General features: G+C 38.9%; 1 protein-coding gene across 1 annotated transcript; it reads right to left on the bottom strand.

Moving 5' to 3' along the window:
- Nucleotides 1–9,295: 9,295 nt before the first annotated feature.
- LOC114521552 lies at nucleotides 9,296–17,844 on the bottom strand. Its single transcript, XM_028542020.1, has 4 exons — nucleotides 17,640–17,844; nucleotides 14,108–14,642; nucleotides 12,274–12,782; nucleotides 9,296–9,322 (listed from the first exon to the last, which is right to left on the bottom strand). Exons 1-4 carry the CDS (start codon nucleotides 17,748–17,750, stop codon nucleotides 9,296–9,298), a joined length of 1,182 nt encoding a protein of 393 aa, XP_028397821.1. The 5' UTR covers nucleotides 17,751–17,844.
- Nucleotides 17,845–22,446: the final 4,602 nt, after the last annotated feature.

Below are 22,446 nucleotides of genomic sequence, written 5' to 3'. Positions count from 1 at the left end.
TTGCACAACATGAATGTATGAGTATGTCTAAGCACCCTGTGGGGTCCCACAAGTGTGTAAATAAATGCTTGACATAAGCATTTTTATGCATAATGAATGACAGTAAAATTTGTTTGTATACCTATGCACAAATGACATTTATTACCAATGACCTTCGACATGTCCTTCTTCTCTAGCCAATTTTAAAATTTTGTAGGCCTATTTAGCATTTTATAAGTTGCATTGATCCCCACGAGCAAAAATTCGCGAACAAGTCATTCCAATTTTAACAATAGATGATTTCAATAGTTTTGGGGGGTTTTAGGGACACCCTGTATATGCTAGTTAAAACACTACACCATTCAACATTCAACATTCAACATTGAACATTGTTAATTCAATTGTATAAAATTCAGGCGCTAGGTCTCATTGAGTCACTCTGCGTAGTGTGTTTTCGGTATTCAATCTAGGCAAAAGTTTCTTGAATAACAGCATCTCCTTGACAAGGCAATCAAACTTGCCCTTAAACGTTCATAGCACACGAAATTGGTCTACATTTTACAAAAACTTATCACTATGACTGTCAGCCAGATGTTAACGGCAATTCTAAAATATAATGCAATTCCATGTTTAGCAATTCCAGAATGGTAATCTGCATTTGCTAAACATCTGGCTGACAGTTATGGTGTTAAGACTTTGTAAAATGTAGACCAATTTCGTGTGGTACGAGTAAAAGGGCAAGTTTGATTGTCTTGTTAATGAGATGCTGTTCATCAAGGAACTTACGACTAGATTGAATACACAGATTGACTCGATAGACGTTTTGTGGATTATAGACTACTTTTTATCTATATACAAGATAATCCAATCAAATATTTCACAACAGCTGAAAAGAGCGTACCAAAATGAATTAAAATGCAAAGTTGCGAAAGGTCGTAATATGCGAAAATGTCGTAATATGGGAAAAAAATAGCCTTGCAATAAGTATATGAAATCAATCTCGTGGTTTCTTGTTGCCTGGCGACAGATCATGGGAATCATAATTTATTCGCAATAACTCATGAAAGTCATTTATTCGAAATGACACCCTGCAGCGAAGCTTAGAAATTCAATGCAGCAATCAGTGAACTCAGATATGTAAATGTTAGAGACTTTATGTTCGTGTTTTTTGCAAGGCTATATTTTCCTTATTTTACCACATTTCGCAACCAAACTTTGCATTTTTTGAGCAAAACTTTTTGTTTCTTGACAATTGGATTAACAATGTTCAATTGTGCATGAATGTTAATGATGTATTGTTTTTTCGAGAAATCGAACCATCGCCTTTGCAGCTGCGATACCATTTACTTCATCAAGCCTCACACAAGGCCATTAGCTCATTCACCCGGACATTTTGGCGATAATTTTACAAATACGTCAGTAGGTAATTATCACATGCAGTATTACATCTTACATCATGATAAGATAGGCCGGCGAATGAGAAAAAGGCAACTCGGAATCTCCTGAGAAATCTTTTTGTTAATTGCAAAGATTTTTATCTTTTATACGCATTTGAAAGCTAATTGTATTTATAGAGGCTAAATGCATGCAAAAAGTTACCAAGTACACACACACGGTATTACTTTTATTACCGTATTAATCAACAACACGGTATTAATCAACAATAAGTTGATTTCGTAAAACTATTGAAAATTCCTAGGGAACTAAAATCAATTGCTGTAATGCAGAATTATATTGCAGTAGAAAAGGAACATGTCAAATTGCTGATGTCTTGTGAATTCTTTTTTTATCAAATTTTAATGGACCACTTGCACAATAGACCAACTTCAGATCTAGGTGACAAGCAGGAAATATATCACAACAGCTGTAGTGTTCAGCGTTAATAAGGACGTCACAGATAGGTATGGATATTTAAGGGTAACGAGGGATCGAGAGAGAGACAGGGGAAAATAAGATGGCGGCAAACACATGTTCATGTATTGTTACAGAAAGCGTTTTGTAGATAAGTTTATACAGTATTAAATTGGCGACGAGTGATTTATTTTGGACGAAGAAAGTATGGCTACTACATTACCAGAATTTCCACCTTTTGATGTAGGTTTGGAACCTTCGTCACTGGGATTACAATGGAAAAAGTGGACAGCTCGGTTGGAAAATTTGTTTATAGCTTTGGCTATCGAAGATAAGAAGCGACAGAAAGCTCTTCTATTACATTATGGTGGGTCACAATTGTGCGATATTTACTATACACTTGAGAGTGAAGAAGATGAAGAGTATCAACATGTAAAAGCTAAGTTAAATTCATACTTTGAGCCAAAGATCAACATTACTTTTGAGACATATAACTTTAGACAACTAGCCCAGGCAGAAGACGAGTCTATCGATAAATTTGTTACTAGACTTCGTGAGGCTGCTAGTCGATGCCAGTTTAACGATACTGCACGGGAGATTAAAGATCAGATTGTACAGAAGTGCACCTCTGATCGGCTGAGAAGGAAGGCGCTAAGAGAAGATCCAAGTTTGGATAATCTACTGAAGGCGGCACGTGCGATGGAGTTGGCTGACCATCAGGCAACAGCTATGGAAGGTGAACCAGGAGTTCTAAAGGTGGGTCGAAAAGATGCTGTTGTTAAATCTGATAACAAGGATCAGTTGAAGTCAAAGGATAATGACAAGGTATGTTTCAGCTGTGGTGGATCATGGCCACACCCAAAAGGAAGGCATTCCTGCCCAGCTTACGGGTTAGATTGTAGACGGTGTGGTACGAAGAATCATTTTGCACGCATGTGCAAAAACAAGAAGAAGGTAAGAATCATTGCTGAGTCGGACGACAGTGAGACTGATGATGACAGTTATCGGGTTTCATCAGTGAAAAGTAGCAAGAAATGTCGCAGACATGTGACAGTGAAAGTTGACAGTCATCCGGTGCGCTTCCAAGTTGACTCGGGTGCTGATGTCAACATTATGGATGAAAAAACATTTTCACATATTAAAGAGCGAGTAAAATTGTCAAGGTGTACCACTCGACTTTATGCATATGGCTCCAGAAACCCTTTGCCACTGTTGGGCAAATTTACGGCAACGTTATCTAACAGTGAGAGGTATGACGTTGCCGACATTTATGTTGTACATGGGACCCATAATGCGGGGTCACTTCTGGGGTCAGGATCAGCAACAGCATTGGGAATTCTGAAAATTGTTAATCAGATCAGCGGTAGCCAGAATGTCAATGGTAATCAGAATGGGGGCAGGGCTTCAGCGACTGAAAAGGGTGCTCGAGTATCCAAACCACAAGGACAAACTGGCTCGGTTAACTCTGTGGATCAATTGGTGGCAGAATATGATGATTTGTTTCAAGGAATAGGCAAATTGAAGGGGGTACAAGTTAAGTTGCATATTGATGAACAAGTCCAACCAGTCGCACAGAAGCACCGTAGAGTTCCTTTTCCCCTGCGAGAGAAATTAGATGCTGAACTAGAGCGTTTGGAGAAAGCTGAAATTATAGAGAAAGTCGAGACAGCCACTGATTGGGTCTCGCCAATTGTCATTACGCCGAAAAAGGGCACTGATGAAATACGCATGTGTGTTGATATGGGAGCGCCCAATCGAGCAATTAAACGGGTAAGGCACGTAATTCCGACAATTGAAGATCTACGGCATGATGTCAATGGTGCAAAAGTCTTTTCGAAACTGGACTTGGCAAATGGTTTTCATCAGTTGGAGCTCCACGAGGACAGCCGAGGGGTTACCACGTTCTCAACACATGCAGGCCTCCGTAGGTTTCGCCGTCTCAACTTCGGTACCAACTCTGCGCCAGAGATTTTTCACGAAGAGCTTCGTAAATTGCTCACGGGAATTAAAGGTGTTCGTAATATTCACGATGACATCCTGGTAACAGGGGTTGATATTCAAGACCACTACAGAGCGTTGTCAGAGACATTCCAGCGACTTCGAGAGGCAGGCCTAACACTTAAGCGATCTAAGTGTGAGTTCGAGAGGTCCGAGTTGACATTTTTTGGACTTGTTTTCACCAAGGATGGAATTCGCCCAGATCCAGAGAAAGTGAAAGCCATACAACATCTCAGCCCCCCGAAGAATGTAGCTCAACTTCGGTCATTCTTGGGAATGACAAACTATTCCGCACAGTTTATTCCGGACTATGCGACTCTCGTTGACCCTCTTCGTTCTTTGACAAAGAAAGATGTTCGTTGGGTGTGGACAGAAGGACACCAAGAGTGTTTCGACAAGCTCAAAGAAAGCTTAAAAGAAAATGCTTTGCTGAATTACTACGATCCTAGCCTCCCTACGGAAGTAGTGTGTGACGCATCTCCAGTTGGCGTGAGTGCTATATTAGCTCAATATAAGTCGGGGGAGACAGTGCCGAGGGTAATTGCATATAACAGTAGAACGCTTACGCCCGTGGAAAGAAGGTATGGCCAGATAGAGAGAGAATCTCTATCAATTCAGTTTGGGTGTCTAAAAAACCAGCTGTACTTGTTGGGTCACGAGTTTACGGTCGTAACAGACCACCAGCCATTGGTCTGTCTGTATAATAATCCCCGACGTCCAGGACCATTCCGTGTGGAGAGAATGAGGTTAAAGCTGCAAGGTTTTAGCTTCAAAGTTGTATATCGCCCGGGCAAGTTTAATCCATCTGATTATACTTCGCGACAGCCTCTGTCTATGGTACATTCCACCAAGGCAGATCTGGCTGCGTCAAAAGAGTTGGAATCTCACGTACACTGGGTGGTTGAAGGAGATGTGCCATTGCCTTTAAGCCTTAACGATATACAGAGAGAGACGATGAAAGATCGTGCCCTAAGCAAAGTCTATGAACATTTACAACAGGGAACTGTTTTTAGAAAAGAAGATAAAGATCTACAACCTTATCAGAGCGTAGCTGGCGAGCTATCTATCGCGCATGGGGTTATTATTCGAGGCCGGAGAATAGTCCTGCCCACGTCGTTGCACAAGAAAGTAATTAATACCGCACATGAAGGACACCAAGGTCTAATTAAGACCAAACAGCTCTTACGATCCCGAGTGTGGTTTCCAGGGTTGGAAAAGAAGGTGGAATCCTGCATAAATACTTGTATTCCGTGTCAAGCAACCGTACATACGGCATCGCAAGAACCGGTTAAATCCACAACACTACCAAACGGTCCATGGGAGTGTTTGTCTATGGATTTCTATGGCCCGATGCCGTCGGGAGAATACGTGTTAGTGGTTATTGATGAGTATTCTCGTTTTCCTGAAATCGATATTACTACGTCCACCTCTGCCAAAGCCACGTTGCCGAAGCTCGATCGAATCTTATCCTCATTTGGAATTCCCATCAGTATTAAAACAGATAACGGGCCGCCTTTCACGTCTAAGGCGTTTAACGACTATTGTCGTCTTATGGGAATTAAGCACCAGTCCATTACTCCCAGACATCCACGGGCCAATGGGTTAGTGGAAAATTTTAATCGTATGGTCAAAAAAGTTACACGTACGGCAGTCATCGAACGTAAGTCGTGGAAACAGGAACTATACACATTTCTAAGGAGTTATCGAGCGACTCCACATTCCACAACGGGCGAAAGTCCAGCTAATCTTCTGTTTCAGCAACGACAGTACAGAGTGCGCCTGCCTGAGCTTCCACCACCAGCAGTCGATGACAAGCCGGTTAGGGATCGTGATGCAAATAAAAAAGCAACCGCAAAGAAATACGCTGACCAAAAGCAGTACGTTAAAGTCAGTCCAATTGCACCTGGTGATAAAGTGCTGCTGAAAAATGAAAGAGAAGGAAAACTAGTCCCATGTTATGATCCACAACCATACACTGTCTTAAGTAAGAAAGGCAGTACGTTGGTAGTTGGACGAGAAGACCCAACGCACAAAGTGGTTACACGAGATACGTCTTGGTTTAAAAAGCTAAAGGTAGGACGAGGTAAGGACAAAGTTACGCCCGATGACTTTTCGGATCCGGAAAGCGATGGAGAAACAGTTGGAGAGGAACAGATCGGTATTGATGACATGTTACCAGATGGGGATGGCGAGGATCAAGTCGGTGATCAAGAGGGAGGTGTCTTGATACAACAAGAGGAAGAAGTGCCATTGGAAATGGCGGAGGAACGGCAGAATGAGAACGAAGTGCAGGATCAAAGGCGGGAGCAGAGGGGAAGACATCGAAATCCCCCGCAATGGCATGCGGACTATGACATGGGAACTGATGAAGACGAATAAAGATAAGTTGTATATATATATATACTATTATATAAATAACGGAACAGTGACATCTATTGTTTAAGTTGTGTTGTGTTGTGCTGTGTGGCACTTTTATTTTATCTTATTGAACTGGGATGATTTATTTGTTTTATGTCTAAACTTGGGGAGAGATGTAGTGTTCAGCGTTAATAAGGACGTCACAGATAGGTATGGATATTTAAGGGTAACGAGGGATCGAGAGAGAGACAGGGGAAAATAAGATGGCGGCAAACACATGTTCATGTATTGTTACAGAAAGCGTTTTGTAGATAAGTTTATACAGTATTAAAACAGCTAAAAAGAACATACCAAAATTAGTAAAATTGCCAAGTTTGGTTGCAAAATGTAAAGTAGTACGGAAGATATAGCTATGCGAAGTTGCCAATTTTGTATACTTTTTTACTACGGCTGGAAGCGTGTAACTAATTTAGTTACACGCGTCCGGCCGTAATACAAAAGTATACAAAATTCGCCAACTTCGCATGGCTATATCTGCGGCACTTTACAATATTTCACAGCAAAACTTGGCAATTTTACTAAGTTTTGTATGCTCTTTTAGGAAATTCCCTTTTTGTCACCTGAATCAAAAGTTGGTCTATTATGCAAGTGGTCCATTATGGACTATTGCATGCAATGTGTAGAGTAATACGACAGTCAAACTTGTGTTGAACGTCTTACTTCATGCAGTCGCGTCAGATGCAATTAAAACAATAGATAATGAGATGATAGCCTCGTTCACCTTTATTATCTTCTCGTTATCTCCCCTCTTAGACGCATTTGACGCGACCGAAATGCGACGTTTAAACGAGACGTTATTCGCGCCATATCTGAAATTCCGTAGTAATTAATAATGGTAATGGGAGTGCAGGTAATAATGGTACTAAAGGAATAGGAATGAAATTAATGCTAAAATCATACAGTGAGTGGTTCTAAAAAATAAAAGCAACTGACCGCGGAGCCGGAGGTTGATTTGCTAACTATGAGTGTGATGTTGATTACTTATTAATTCTATTCCTTCTGTTATTATTAGCGTATACTAAAGCTATTGAATGCTGATTGGCAGTAGCGTAGCCAGCCTGACGATTTGTCCCACTATGCTAATATTTTAGTGTTCACTGACTGTGAACACAATAGATTTCTAAAGACATGAATAATTATAGTAACTCGAAATTTACATAGCGGGACAAAATCGTCAGGCTGGCTACGCCACTGCTGATTGGTCGAGAGGAGTACAGTTATTTCATTAGTAGTAGTGCGGTATATAAATAATCATGATTTCTCCAAAACAAACAAATTGTATATATCCTGAATTGTAATTGGCTAGTACTACTTACTACAACTTCAGTCATCGTTTAGCGGCACGATGAAATTTAAGACATTCGTAACCAAACCATATCATTCGAATAACCAACAAAAAGCGAGAACTATATGCAAGTGTTTTGCCAAATGTTGACCCCGCTGCAAAACGACTGAGTATAACCCCGAGTCGTACTGCATGCGGTATAAACAAGACTTTGATGAAATGAAGCCCAATTCACAGGTGTTAAATTAACTTCGACAGTAAGCAAGATGCTACAGGAGTATTCAACAACTGTGTGCTCACAATGAGCATTATACAAAAAACGAGAGTGCTTTTTGCGTAGACCGATGTACTATTCCAAGAAAAAGCGAGAAAAAATATCGCTGAAACTAATGTAATTTGTGGAAAATATACTGGGAAAGAGGAAAGTAGATTTGGAGATATTTCTCAGAATGTGAGGGGTGGAAAAGAACAACAAGGAAGCCATCAAAGCACTGTTGAGGTGAATTAACTTCACGTGGATAAGTCCCAATATGGTATACTTTACCAGCAATGGGACATAAAATGAAATGACCATGTAGACAAATGACAACAAAAATATTTGATAATACAAGCAAAAAACCTGAGACGATGGAGGGCAGTTGTCTGTAGCAAATGCTTTTGCAATGGTAAAACCATCGCCGCTGTCGCCATCGATCGAAACTCTTTCCAGTCTCTCTTTTTCTTTTCTGCGAATCATATATAACGAAGTACCTTTGTTCTTTTGCTTTGTGGTTGCTTTAGATACACGAGGGTCTCTGTCAGTCCTCGCATTAGCTGATTTCTCCGATGGATCGGATGGTAAAAAGAGTGTAAAAATCAGTAAGATAAACCTAGTAAACATGCATCAGAATGAAACTGGGCGTGTTACCTATAGCATGAAATAAAAAAGATATCACACTTTTACAATTGAGAATATATAGAGCAGAGCTGCTTCTGCTTTTAGGGAGATGTGTTGTATCATCATTGACTACAAGCCTCATATTGGTAAAGGTCATAAGTCCAACGCTCTTTTTCACTCAATCGCAATGACCAACTCTTACTTTTGGAGAATTATTCTATTGTTGAAAATGCTTGAGCACTATAGTAAAACTTTTATACACGAACTTCTGCCTCTGGAGTAGAAAGCTTGTGCATCAGGAGTTTCGCAGAGTAGCTTGTCCTCAAGAATTTAAGGATAAGGATAAGTTTTAGGATATACAGTTATGGAATTTGCGGCGGAAACGGAGGGGGAAACGGTGTTTGGCAGACGAAAAATGTTAATATTTCAAAGTTGGCTCAATCGATCTCCATTTTTGCGCTTAAATTTTAAAAATAAACGTTAAATCACGCTGAATGATCGCCGATTAAACTAGGCAGTTATTTTTCCATCTAATTATATGTAAGTTGAACCATCAAGAAAACATTTGATCTGATTAAAGAACAAGCATGATTGATGTGTTATTTATATAATTCAAAAATTCACGAAAACATTTCTTTATTTTCATTTTTGCCACAAAACTAGCAAACACTATAGTGATACATGTTTTTTGTTCGAATCTTGATCTTGCGTTGAAAAGATTTAAAATAAATAAATGTCACTTTTAACAATACTATTTACATAAATATAAGTCCAATTTGAATTTTTACTTGGCAGTTCTATAGAAGCTTCGTGTGAAAATCGCATTCTTCGTAGTGGTATTTTTCGTTATCCCCCTTTTAATTCGTATTATCGCAGTCATTTTTAATCTAAAAGAAGCAATGTTGGATGGGCAGCTAAAAAATAGAATTTTCCTTCATTATTGAAAAGTGCAAAAACACTTGCCAGAGCCTAGCGCATCGCATTAGAAACAGGAAGAAAAGATTTGCGGCGAGTCCCGCTTTTCCCCACCTGCGTTAATTTTAAACCAAATATGTTCATGTCGAGGGTTAGAACGCCACCTATTATGGGTCCACATGTTATACCAAGACAGTAGTGACCATCGAGATATAAAAATTCCTTCGGGCGATTTTTACTAGTAGTTCCTTTTGTTATAATCCCGAACAATATACCATCTGTACCAGCGCCTACACAACTCAAAAGCTATCCAAATAGAAAAATATCCATTGACGGGAATCGAATACAATAAACTACCGAAGAATCTCACAGATGCGCATATCACAATGATTATTTACGAAGCCTCAAATTTTACCTCGTGAACACCGACAAATGGCGCGGACAATAAAGCCCTAGCGGAATAACTAGCCAAAATTAACCCAAGAAATTCATCTGCAATTATAACTTTAAATTTGCAAATTATCCTGAGATCGTCTGGCAAGCTAGACGGTTATGACATTTGACATTTTGTCATATGAAATATGACATTTAACATTTTATTTCTTGCCGGTTATGCCGTATTTGTTTTTTTGGTACATGCATGTGATCAATAAGAGTGTTCAAATTTGAACCTTCCCCACAAACCTCATCTAAACCTGTAATGTGATGTAATGTAATGTAATGATTTATTTTTTTTTTTTATTTAAAGTCGTTAGCACGGGATGTGGTTGCCCAATCATCCGAGCCAGAGGCTCATGGTTAAAGTGCACGACATAAATTTACCTAGATATAGTATACAAAGTGTGCTTAACCCACCCTTGTCAACTTTCCCTGTGGGAGGAAACCGGGGTACCCGGAGAAAACCCACGACTTTCGGCAGAGCGCTGACTTTTTACTCTTTTCACATGAGGACTGGGATCGAGTCACAATGAGAAAGTTCTCACTGAGGCTTGAACCCGTGGCCTTAGAGGTGAAAGGCAAGTGCGCTAAAGCAGACCTTCCTCACGGGTGGTAACCGTGTACTCGCAGCTTTTTTGCAACTCTCTATAGTACATGGCTACATGTAACAAACGCCGGTAGTTTTGTTACATCCCCACAAAGTTTTAAGTTTAAACGTTTATTTGAAGAATGCTAAAGGCTCGAGATTTTAACAAAAATGTGGCCAAATATATAACCATCATTTTTTAAATTGCAAATAATGAGCTGTAACCAAGCAAATAATCTTCTGGCTATAGCTAGACTAGTGACATTATCATGAAATGACTCAATGGCATTGCGTCGTTAGCCAATATTTCTATCTTTGGTACGAAATGAATTTATAGTCATAAAAATTTCACGTCACCTGATTTCTGAAGGCGTTTTATGGAATGTACCATGCAGCGTAGGTAACTATTGAAATTTCAACCTGTAGTTTATTGATGCTTCAGAAAAACATCAAAATAGTATAATTATATGAAGTGACATAGACTGATTCGCACGTCTTTGGATCCCACTATGTTGTGTCCCAATACCCGGGTGTAATTCCTAATCTATCAGCGGAATTAGTACCCTTGACGGCGCTCCGTGCCAACTTGGGATTATATAAAAGTGACTACGAGCAACTCAGATCATCAATGCATGGGATCCATGAAAGGTAATATTCTTTTAGTAAACATATTTTTTCAAAGTGATACATTCATAACTTTTATCAAACACGCAAATGCAATTTCAGGTAACTTGTGAGAATCGTATTTACAAAGCATTTTGCTTCCAGCTATACAAATCTTACTTCCAATTGCAGCAAACATTTTAAGCAATTAGGCCCCAAGAAGAAATTTGGGTTTTTTTAAGCTGCGAACGTTTTAATGCAAGAGCGCCAGCTTTCTAAAATATATGTACAAGTTGAGCTAGACAGCCAGTTACTTTTGTGAAACATATTTCCACCTCTCTGTGGATGGCGTGCCAATAAAACTATACAAGGTGTCTGAAAAAACGAATGATTTGCCACTTCAACATTGAACTATACGTAAATAAACAACCGTAATGCATTGAATATTGAGTCTAAACGATTTAATTTTTACATAAAGAAAGAGGAGATCATTAACTTTGAAACAATATCTTTTATTAATGCCATAATGGCCAGAAATTACCAAATAATCGTGTGTTAAAAACGTCTGGTCAAAAACCACATCGTTTTGACTTTAATGAGGCAAGTTTGCCATAACATTTTCATCCAATTAATCACTTACTTCCGATGCAATTCAACTTATCCTATTTAAATGTCGGTTTATTCCATTCCATTTTGTTTGAGACACCTTGTATGTCTTATTAACGTGCTAAATATTTGCATATATATCTCAGTCCTTTTAGTTTAAGAACAGTCGAGTTTGACTAATCATTAATAACTAATGTTAAAATTCAAAAGAAAATAAGCAAATATTTCGCTACCGAACCATATCTTTGCAAGTGGAAATCCTGCATTACTACTGTACTTAAGGCAATTTTCCATTACGTCCGCTTCGCCTGCTCATGCGACCATGATGAAAAACAGCCTTCAGTCATCGGTGGCACGACCAAATTTGCGATATTCATAAAGCAACCAAATCATTCCAAAAAGCCAACAAAAAGCAAGAACAATGCAAGTATACATCATAGACATCTTAGCAAATGTTGACCCTCCTGCCAGGCGACTGAGACAAATTCCCATATGTACTGCAGTATAGGTGAGACTTTGATAGAATGAAGCACTCTTCACCGGGGTTAATTTTGAAAGTAGGCAAGAAGCTACTGGAGAGTTTACCAACTGTGCGCTCAACAACAGCATCGAACAAAGGATGAGGTAACTTTTTTTCTCGACCGACATTGGACTGTTCCAAAAAATTGCGAGAAGGAATGTACATGAAATTGGAATAATCTGAAAAAATATACTAACGAGAAAAGTTGTTTCGCAGACGTTTTCCAAAATGAGTGGGGTGGCAAGAAACAACACGAAGGAAAACAGAGAACTGTTGAGGTAAATTAACTTCACGTGGATAAGTTTCAATCCAAGATTATATTTGGCCAGTAGAGGGACGTAAAATGAGATAACCATGTAGACGAAGTATGACAGACAGATCAGGTAATACATGCAAAATACCATGGACGATGGAGGACAACCATGCCAAGCGAGTGATTTTGATAAGCTAATACCATCGTCGCTGTCGTCATCTAACAATGCTGTTCCCAGTCCCCCAGCTGAGTTTTCTTCACGAATCATCGACGACGAAGAAGGAGGTCCGTTATCATGTTCTGCGGTTGTTTTTGATGATGGGGAGGAATTGTCGCTGTCAATAATTGACCTCTCTCCATCACCTGTGTTTTCCGCGAGGTCGTTTGGTAAAAAGAGTGCGCACATTAGTAAGGTAAACCAAATAAGCATCAGAACGACTCCTGGTGAGTTTCCTAGGAAAAGTTGGAACAAGAAGATATAAAAAATTTAAACAGAAGTAGCTAAAACTAAAACGGATGAGCTTCAAGTGTCTTGGAAAGAGGAAGGACCACCCTACATAGAAACATCTCTTCTTGTGTACGCGTTTTTGATCAATATTTTCAGACGAAATTTGTCTCATAATTATCAGTAATTGGAAATATACATCATAATGCGAGGCAATCATTACAGGCCTTTTTTTGCACATGCATCGCGATAATGCATGTTATTAATCTAAAATATCTCGCGATCTGGAATATTGAAGATGTTAAGGCGGGCGCACACTAGAGCTGTGTGCTTAGCAAAAAGTCATTCGTGGCCATCAGCGTAAGCCAGTTTCTCTCGTGTGCGGGCGACTTTTCCGGCGACTTTTGGCACGAATGACGAAAGTCACTGGAAAAGTCGCCCGCACACGAGAGCAACTGGCTTACACCAATGGCCACGAATGACTTTTTGCTAAGCACATAGCTCTAGTGTGCGCCGGCCTTTAAGACCTACGACGCCGATTTTGACGACGACGACAGCTAATAATGAGTATAAGTGAATTCTTAAATCTCACTGGACTTCTCTAATCGCCAGAAGTCGCCAACGTTGTTTAGTTTGCTTGACGAGGCAAATCACGTACGTGCTGAGATTGGCAAATGTATGTGTATATATAGAATGCGTGATTTCCTGGCCGAGCATTATCTCACGTTAATTCAATTATAAATTCGATTTAATTGAATTCTTTCAAGCCGTTCATAAACAGATCATCTCCATCCTTTAATAATAACTAAACCAGATTTCAACTATATGCTACAATGTTGTCGTCGTGTTGCCTTTCTAGATCTCAAGCTCCTTTAGTTATTGTTTTTCGTAATTTTTTTTCGGCCTACAAATTCATTTATGCTTGTTTGCCCAGACTATATAAACTACACTGAAAGACCGGTTTATATTATCAGTTTAAACTATTTTGAGATCAGTAAAGATTGAACTGCAATAAACTGAAATGCAACCTCCAGGCGGAAATGTGAAGCCAAATCTTTCAAGTCTATACCTAGTCTTTTCCTTGCAGCAGAAACGCGAAGATATAGCAATTCGATTGCAAATTGCTGTGAAATTTGCTTTGTGTAAGACCGGTTTCCACTAGCGAGAATTTTCGCGCGAAACGACATTTTGCTTCAGAGCGGCATGTCAATTGCAACCGTGCATTTGCATGGAACAAATTGCTCAAGTACAAAGAATAAATTCGCTTCTCGCGCGAAAAATATCGCTAGCGGAAAACCGGCATAATTAACTGTTTATATATAGGGAAAATTACCTGCGTTAATTTTCCAACCAAATATGTCCATTTTGAATGTTAGAACGCTACCAAGTATAGGTCCACATGTGGTACCAAGGCAGTAGAGACCTTCGAGATATAGAAATGCTTTTGCACGATTTCTACTGGTAGTACCTTTAGTTATAACCCCGAACAATATTCCTTCTGTACTAGCGCCCAGACCACATATAAACCTTCCAACCATTGGAAAATATCCATTGATTGGAATTGAATATAATAAATTACCGACGAACCTCACAGCAGCACACATGACGGTTAGTATTTTCGAAACATCAAATTTCACCTCCAGAACACCAACAACCGGCGCGAACAATAAAGCACCCGCGGAATAACCAGCCAAAGTTAATCCAAGAAACACATTTGATTCTCCCAGAAAGTTGATATAATACCAAGCAGTTGGCTGGATGAGAAATTCTTCAATACCCTCCGTCAACAGACGAAACGATATATAGTAGAAGACAAAGTTCTTCAACGAAGTGAAATTTATCTTCAGGGCCATAATTCCGGCTACTCTCTAGCAAAAGAGTAATATATTTTTTCAATAGTTAGTGACACGTATACGTGTTAAGGTAAAAACAATAGCTTTTTACAGTTTTAACAATATCAGCAAGACTGAAAAACGTTCTACGCACCAAACTAGTATATGTTCAATGTTCTTACAACCTTTCAGTTATAAGCCAGGCTAATGTTGATTCATTTGGTACAGACGACGGCCGGTGTCACAGGAAATTTGGCCCCCCCGAAAATTTGGCCCCCCCGGGCCAAATTTCCTAGGAAATATGCCCCCCCCGGGCCAAATATCCTAGGAAATTTGGCCCTCCCTTCGGAAATTTGGCCCCCCTCTAAAAAACTTAGTTTACCTTACCATTTTAGAGCTAGAGAACCGTTAAGTGTATAAAAGTTTTAAGTGTATAAAAGTCTATCTAGCCGTGGTTTGAGTTACAACTTACAAACAGCACTGACGGATTTTATATAGTGCATGTTACCTGTTTTTGTGTTTGCCGATTGTTTTTAAACGTTTTTATGCAAATTTGTATTAATTACTCCCTAAATGTTAGCCGCATGCACATTAACACTTTCGCCAACGCATTTGTCATCGCTTGCTAAAGTGTGGTTGTTATTCTGACGAATTTCATATTAGGTTCAGAAACTTGTTGAATATTGAGTCAAAAGTTCTCGATTTCAAAACTATATATTTTATATATATATGGGGAGTATAAAGTATGTTATCCAGGGGGACCAAATTTCCGAACTGTGCAATACGTGATTTGCCCTCCCCAGAAATTCTTAATTTGGCGACCTTATAAATCATAGGCTTAGCGGTTATACATACATAGGAAAGGCTGTTTTAGGAAATTACCACTTATTTATTTATTTTTCGATTAAAGCCCCTAGTAATGTTATGATAATCCTAGAAGTTAGCCACGTGTACATTTAAAACAATATTCGTCTTAGCTCTTCGCTGAGATGAAAAGCTTTTGAAATAAATTAAGCAAACTATAAGTATGAATACAAACATTTACGATCTTGTTTTTAGAAGAAGCTTCGCGATTCTCGAACTCAGGGGAATAAAGTATATGTTTTCGAGGGGGCCAAATTTCCTAGGAAATATGGCCCGGGGGGGCCAAATTTTGGGGGGGGCAAATTTCCTGGGACACCGGATCGGATTCAGAAAATTTGTGGCACTCAATTGCAATTTAAACAGAGTACTGTCCTTTAAATTTATTTGTGAAAGTCATGAAAAATTAATGATTTATACCCAGGAAAATTTCGTGAATTAGGTCACATGCACAGTATTCCCCATACAAATTAGTTTGTATATATTCAATACAACACGGCCGCTCTTGTTGTAAACATTACTTTCAATGAATTTACATTTACAATGGCATTCAGTTGTATCGATAGTCGTTGACAATTTCATGAGAGCAATAATGTTAATAAGCGAAACCGGTTAGGCCGGTAAATTTGCAATTAAACTGTAGCTATATAACACTTCTTAAAATTCTCGATTCCTAAGGGGATAAGGAGTTTTTCCTAAGGATAAGGAGTTGTTTCTAACAATTCGGAAGTGGATGGTTAAAAGGAATGAATTTATTTAGTAGAGAAGTGGGTAGTAGTAATAAACATAAATACCATGCATACATGCAGGAATGATTGTATTTGTAAACGTGACGTAAAAGTTACTGAGAGAAACGAACATTTGGAAATTGTCATTGTTTAATGTCATGCATCGCAGTGGTAATAATATAATTACAGTCTAGATGCCAAACTTTGCCACTTTTTTCCTATATCTTCTCGGTTTGAACCTTTTGCTCAATTTTTCCAAGCTTCCCTACTTTTGCTGAATAACCCGCAAAAAGCCTCACACCTCTTACTATAAGTCATATTGCAGGTATATAGCTATGCATGCATATTTTGTGACTCGATATTGCTTCCGTCGTGCAGATGTCTTACGGGTGATTAATTTTATTGTAAAACGCGTATATTATACAAGCTTATATAGGTATATATCAAGTCAAATCGTGACATGAAGTGAATCGTTACGTGATCATGAATTGCGAACACATCGAATACGATATTTTTTGACAAGGTCAATGAAAGGCACAATTGGCCGTGCCATGCATGTTTGTGAAATGCATTTCCATTCGCATTGATATAACGCGATCAGATTACATTTCAAAAGTGTTATTGCTGAATATATGGCCAATGTTATCAACGATGTTTTTTATTTTTATGTATATATACTATATATCGGCCAAATCAGAGATATACAATTGATTGTATACCTATATACCACTCTGTGGGCATTTCGAGAATTATCTGCATAACTATTAACATAATCATAACGGGCGAAAATGACCGACTTAGTTGAGGACATTTGATTTCAAGAAAAAAGAAAAAGGGAGATTTTCTGCCTGATCATCCGTCACACTATTTTAGGTTACTGACCCTGGATGGTTCGTTTATTCAGGAAAAAGGAATCAATTCGTGTGATTCTCTTTTGAACACTTCTATATTATAGATTATACAGAATCATCGCATGATTGAACTCCTTTTCTCGGCAGATTCTCTATATGGGGATTGCAGATTTGTACCATTTAATATAGATTAGCCAAATCGCATGCTAGTCGCATTTGGGTTGTGGTATTTATCGAGGCAAAACGTACAACAGGGTGTTGTTGTACATCATGGTGTACGCATGCATGCGAATCATGCATATCTGTGGGACAAGATTAAAAATAATCAGCAATAAACGTCTATAGTATACCTTTATTTTAGTTTATATTATACGTTTACACACAATCACGTCAAATATGTCGCTATAACTAAAGCCAACGACTCGTGCTTGTATACATTGAAATTCCCTTTGGATTTAGGCCGGAATGCACGCGAAATTAATCATCACTTAAGCTCACGCATATTAAAGCGTGGGGTCATATGAATATGCCAGGATATATCTCATTCTAGACTGTAGTATAACTGGTCGAATTAGAGGCTATTTATACAATACCTTGGAATATCTGACCACCGAGATGTGAAGCTTTTCAGCGATGTATATTTTGTTTGGTATCTCGAACGTACTCGATAGTTTAGTATATAGCGGAGCAGAGAAGAAATGCATGAATGCATGTACAAACCGGTTTGGGAAGTAAACATGCCTAACCTAACAGCTCCATTTGGCAGGTTGATGTTTATTTCCCAAACCGGTTTACTAATACGCCTGGCAAGTTGTTTTTTGAAGTGTCGTTCGCATCATGTTCCCTAGTTAACATTAACACAGTATTAAGTGTAGGTATGCGGAATTAGTTTGGGTATATACGCACCAGGACGTAATTCAGAACAAAGGAACAGGCGAAATATACATATTTATTGCATGGATGGGGCTATTATACGCAACTATATACATGCGCCATTACATCCGGGGTATACAGTGCGGATATTTTCAGTATGTTACGTTTGGGGAGACAAAACGAGTTTCGGAAACAAAACTAGTTTCGATTAACGTCGGAAATACAAACGAAAACACTTAAAATACATCCTTATAGATAAGTAAAATTTATTATACTTTAATGTTTGGATTAGAATTTAAAAAATATTCGCTTTTATCATGGTCTTCCAGGGCTGATTTACTTGTCGTCTTTGCATGTGTGTATTTTTGTCACTCATAATTTAGTCCATATATATAATAAACAGGGGCCGGTTGTATCAAGCCTGTTTAGCTTAAACGGTGGTTAAGTTCAAAATAGAAAGCAACTCTATCGTTTTATTCAAACAGTGAGCTAAATGTTTTTTACCTTGATACAAAAATACTGTCTACAATTTCATATTCAGTGGCTTGATACAATCGGCTCCAGAACATTACACGGTTCGCTCGAAGAGAAATATTTTATGTTCTCAGTTCTCGTGTCAAAGACAGCTAGTGGTACATAAAATCCATATCTATATACTCGCCACCGTGTGATATCCTATATATATTATGTATGGAATTGGACCTTGACTTATATTTACAAAAGAATGAGATTCATGAAATTCATAATTCTTTCATACTCATTAAATCGTTCGGAACCGAATGAAAAGGATACAGCTATAATTCTCTAAGCTAAGCGCGTCGTAGTAGACGCCTCAACTCAAGCTATGTTGATGGTTGGCCATGCATCATTTACGCGCGCTTTTTGATCCATTTGCACGTAAAACACGCATGTAGACGCCGGGACCAAATTTATCTTACCTAAAACAAAATCTATATAGAAAGATATTTTTGGTACATTTTCGCATGATTTTGCTAAAGTTGAAAATTAGGAAATTAAAAGCATTTGAAGTATTTCAAGGAGATGTATATTCCTATATTTCACCAGTACTGCCGTTAAAGATCGACGTTTCCCCTTATAGGCCTGTTTTCCACTAGCGATAATTTTTGCGCGAAGCGACATTTTACTTTTGTTTCAGAGCTCTCAACTGCAACCATCTGGAACAAATTGCTCAAATACAAAAGAATAAAGACGTTTCGCGCGAATAATATCGCTAGTGGAAAACCGGCTTTATTCAGGCTCATCAGTTGAGCGTCTTATATTATTTTCTTGAGTACTGGTATTTTCATTATTGTAATTTGTCATGCTAATCGACTCATGCATGACTGCGTGTATATAGTATGCATAACCATGTATGCATAACCATCTCATGCACGTATCTTAAATTATAGCGTTTAAATTGTTAGAGTTCTAAACTAAAGCATAAACATGTACTTGTTGTTTTTTGTGTTATTTTTTCTCGTGATAAAACAAGATGGCGGATATATCTCGATAGCCGGTGCTTTTGATCGGCAATATCTTGTAAAGTAAGGAATGTGAACAAATTTTGTGAGAAGGCTCTATAGGTTTTTGTGAGAAGGTTTTTCCAGTATAAAATTGTAAGCACTTTACAATACCGTATTTCTGCATGGTTTTACGCTTTCGAAAGACAGGTACAGACTATGAAAAATGACGCTAAGGGAAGCTTGAGTGTACGCAGTTACTGCAGTTATGCGACGTCCAGATTAATTATGATTGATGATGAATCGAGTCCTCCAACCCTGGTGGAGTCGTTATGCCAACTGCCTCTGGCATATTGTGTTCATTTTGTGATCCAAAATGGCTTTTTCATTGCTTCAAAATTCGGCAATAAATTATGATTGAGTTATCGCTCAACTTACATCTGTCCCAGATCAAATTATCCCTTCTTTCTTTTTTTTCTTACATTTCAAAACGTACAAATATAACGGGTTTTTTGCTACATTCGATTCGTTGCGTATCTCGAGCGTTAATCCCGAACGTAATTCAACGTCATTCATTCCGAGTTAATCCCGTCACTGAACGAAACCCTTTGCTTCCCCCCCCCCCCACAATACATAATGACCGGTCGGCTGTATCTCCCTGTTGTCATCGTCACGGCATGCAGTTCCACTATCTTTCCAGCATTCCATTTTCTTCTTATTGAGTGAAGATCAGATACTATGACGTAATCATTGACCGATTTTGAGTATTCCATTTTCTTAGCGGTGTAAAAAGCTGTGAATCATCTCTTGACCATTTCCTGCAGAAAGCATCAACGGTTATCTGACTAGTTTAACTCTGTTATTTCAGATAACCTGTACCATTTCTGTTCTATCTGTGTGTAAATTTATTTATTGTAATTTTCTTCTTTCAACGATCCTTTGACAAAATTCAAAGCGGTGTCGAGGATTCGCGTTTTTCGAAAAGATTCTTGACGCACGGTGCATGATTGTAGCTCATTGGGATATAAGTATGTGACCCATTGTGGCCCACGTGTCAGTGCATGTAACTCAAATGGCGTTAAAATGGCGCGCCTTCTTAATAGCTAGTTTAACGCGATATTGCCTCATTCTCTTTCTTCTCGGTTTCATCTACCTGAACTTTAAAGGAGAGGGTATCTTCATGAGGGTTCTTACACCGTTTTGAATGTGAACCGTTCTGCGCGTTTGATAATCACCTTTAAGCCTCCTACAGACGAGCAAGTTTTCCATGAGTCATGACAAGTTTTTATATGACAATAGTTTTAGTATATCATCATCGAACTTGGGTTATTTTGGCTTCAGTTCCATGCTTTATGGTAAAGTGGCTGGGTGTTTTCCATTGTCGGATTTATTGTTCACTTCACCATTGGGTCCTTCAACTATATGCCCCTGCATCATCATTATTCGCAGTTTTCGCGCTTTATCACTCAAATCATCATCTTTCACACTTTCACACACCTCTTAGAAAACTTTATGTACTCAGTATTACAAGCTTGCGTCCATTGTTCGGCTTCATCATATTCTGCATCATCATTATCGCATACTCTTCATACTTTTCATCTTTAAATTCCAGCCGGACTATTATAAGCCCCTCTGGCTACTTCGAACAGTTCTTTTCTTCGCTAACCGGGCGTTGTGTAAACTATCAATTCCTTGCCAGGGGTAAGCGCATATGTGTTAATACACCGTTTTTGCGGCCATTCGGAAATTTGTCGCTCGTTTTTTGTCCATTCAGGCCCATAGCTAGACCGCCTCATTAGGGGAGGGTCGAGGAGGTGTATACGCTTCAAGCTACGGCCCTGTGTCCATTTTACTTCTCAACTTTGTAGTCTGAAATTGTAGGCAGTTATGATTTGCAGAACGGGTGCGTCTACTTAAAACTGAAGCCGGGGTGAGGTAGTATGTCACTGCTTAAGTTTATAATTTCATGGTGTGATTTAAATAGGAACAATATATCCAGGTACACGTGCCAGTAACAGATACAGGTAATAGATTTAATGTTGATAGACGATGGTTATAATTGATTTTACAGAGGAAGGGTAGGTCCAATATGTACTTCGTCGCCCGTCTTTAAATGCGTCCTGTACGATTGACGAGGTGAACAGATTGTGGAGCCCAGACTTGGGACGCATAAGTGAGGTGGGAACGAACGAGTGCTAGAAATAAGGTCCGACGAACTGAGATTGTCTTGATTTTTAGGGGACCGTCGAATATACCCAAGTGATTTATTGGCTTGGGTGCATTGCCATTGGAAGAGGTCCAAACGCCGAGATCACGTTCACTACTTTTTACTGTTTTCAGGGCGGAATTTTGTAGTTTGCAGGTATAGTCGATTTTATTACAGTTTTCTAGTGACTCGAAGTGTCTGTGTTTAAGAGAAGTTAGCGCTGCCAGAGGAAGTCTGGAGATTCGTAAGATCACTCTCCAAGGAAGATGCGTCTGCTTCCGAGTTTATCACCTTGTAAATCTTTGTGTCGTCAGCAAACGTCGTAATCTTAGAATGGTTAATAGTTCTGAAGAGATTGTCCTGATATAGAAACGGACCAAGGATTGATCTTTGCGGAACTCCGGAGGTCACTGGTAATGGTGATGATGTTGCACCAAATAATGTACTCTCCTGGCGACGGTCCTTGGGTTGGGCGACAAAAAGACCTCGGTCCGATATTTCTCGGTAAAGACCTCGCGTTCGGTTAATAAGAAGTTATTATTGGACGAGGTCGAGCAAAATATCGTGATTTGTCGGTGGCGAGGCAAATAACTCATCTGCGAACCACCGACAAATCACGATATTTTGCGAGAACTGAGTTCAATAATCGTTTTATCATTCACTTATCTTAATATTTTCGAGACTATTTTTTGATATTTTCCGCGTTTCTTCTTCGAGTAAGCAATACAACAATACAACTCATTTCCCGAAAGTGAATTCAGCAAAGCGAGAAGTCGCCATTATTGCTTACAAAATTGAAGTTAATGCGCATGCTCAGAGAATTATTTAGAATTTTTTGCAGCTAAGCAACGTTTTGAAAAA

Source organism: Dendronephthya gigantea, unplaced genomic scaffold, assembly GCF_004324835.1.
Source record: "Dendronephthya gigantea isolate DGI-Jeju-01 unplaced genomic scaffold, DenGig_1.0 000000F, whole genome shotgun sequence".
NCBI lineage: Eukaryota > Metazoa > Cnidaria > Anthozoa > Malacalcyonacea > Nephtheidae > Dendronephthya > Dendronephthya gigantea.
The sequence above is the reverse complement of the archived record's forward strand: the minus strand, read 5'-3'. Positions and strand labels throughout refer to the sequence as shown.

Excerpts from the sequence above, each read along its gene's own strand:
- LOC114521552 (XM_028542020.1), bottom strand. The coding sequence starts at position 17,750 with ATGCATTTCTTCTCTGCTCCGCTATATACTAAACTATCGAGTACGTTC. Across the intron at positions 12,783-14,107 it reads TGGTTGGAAAATTAACGCAG|GAAACTCACCAGGAGTCGTT; the intron begins GTAATTTTCCCT and ends AACTTTTCCTAG. Across the intron at positions 9,323-12,273 it reads TCTGCGAAACAACTTTTCTC|CTGCCCATCCAACATTGCTT; the intron begins GTTAGTATATTT and ends TCTATTTTTTAG.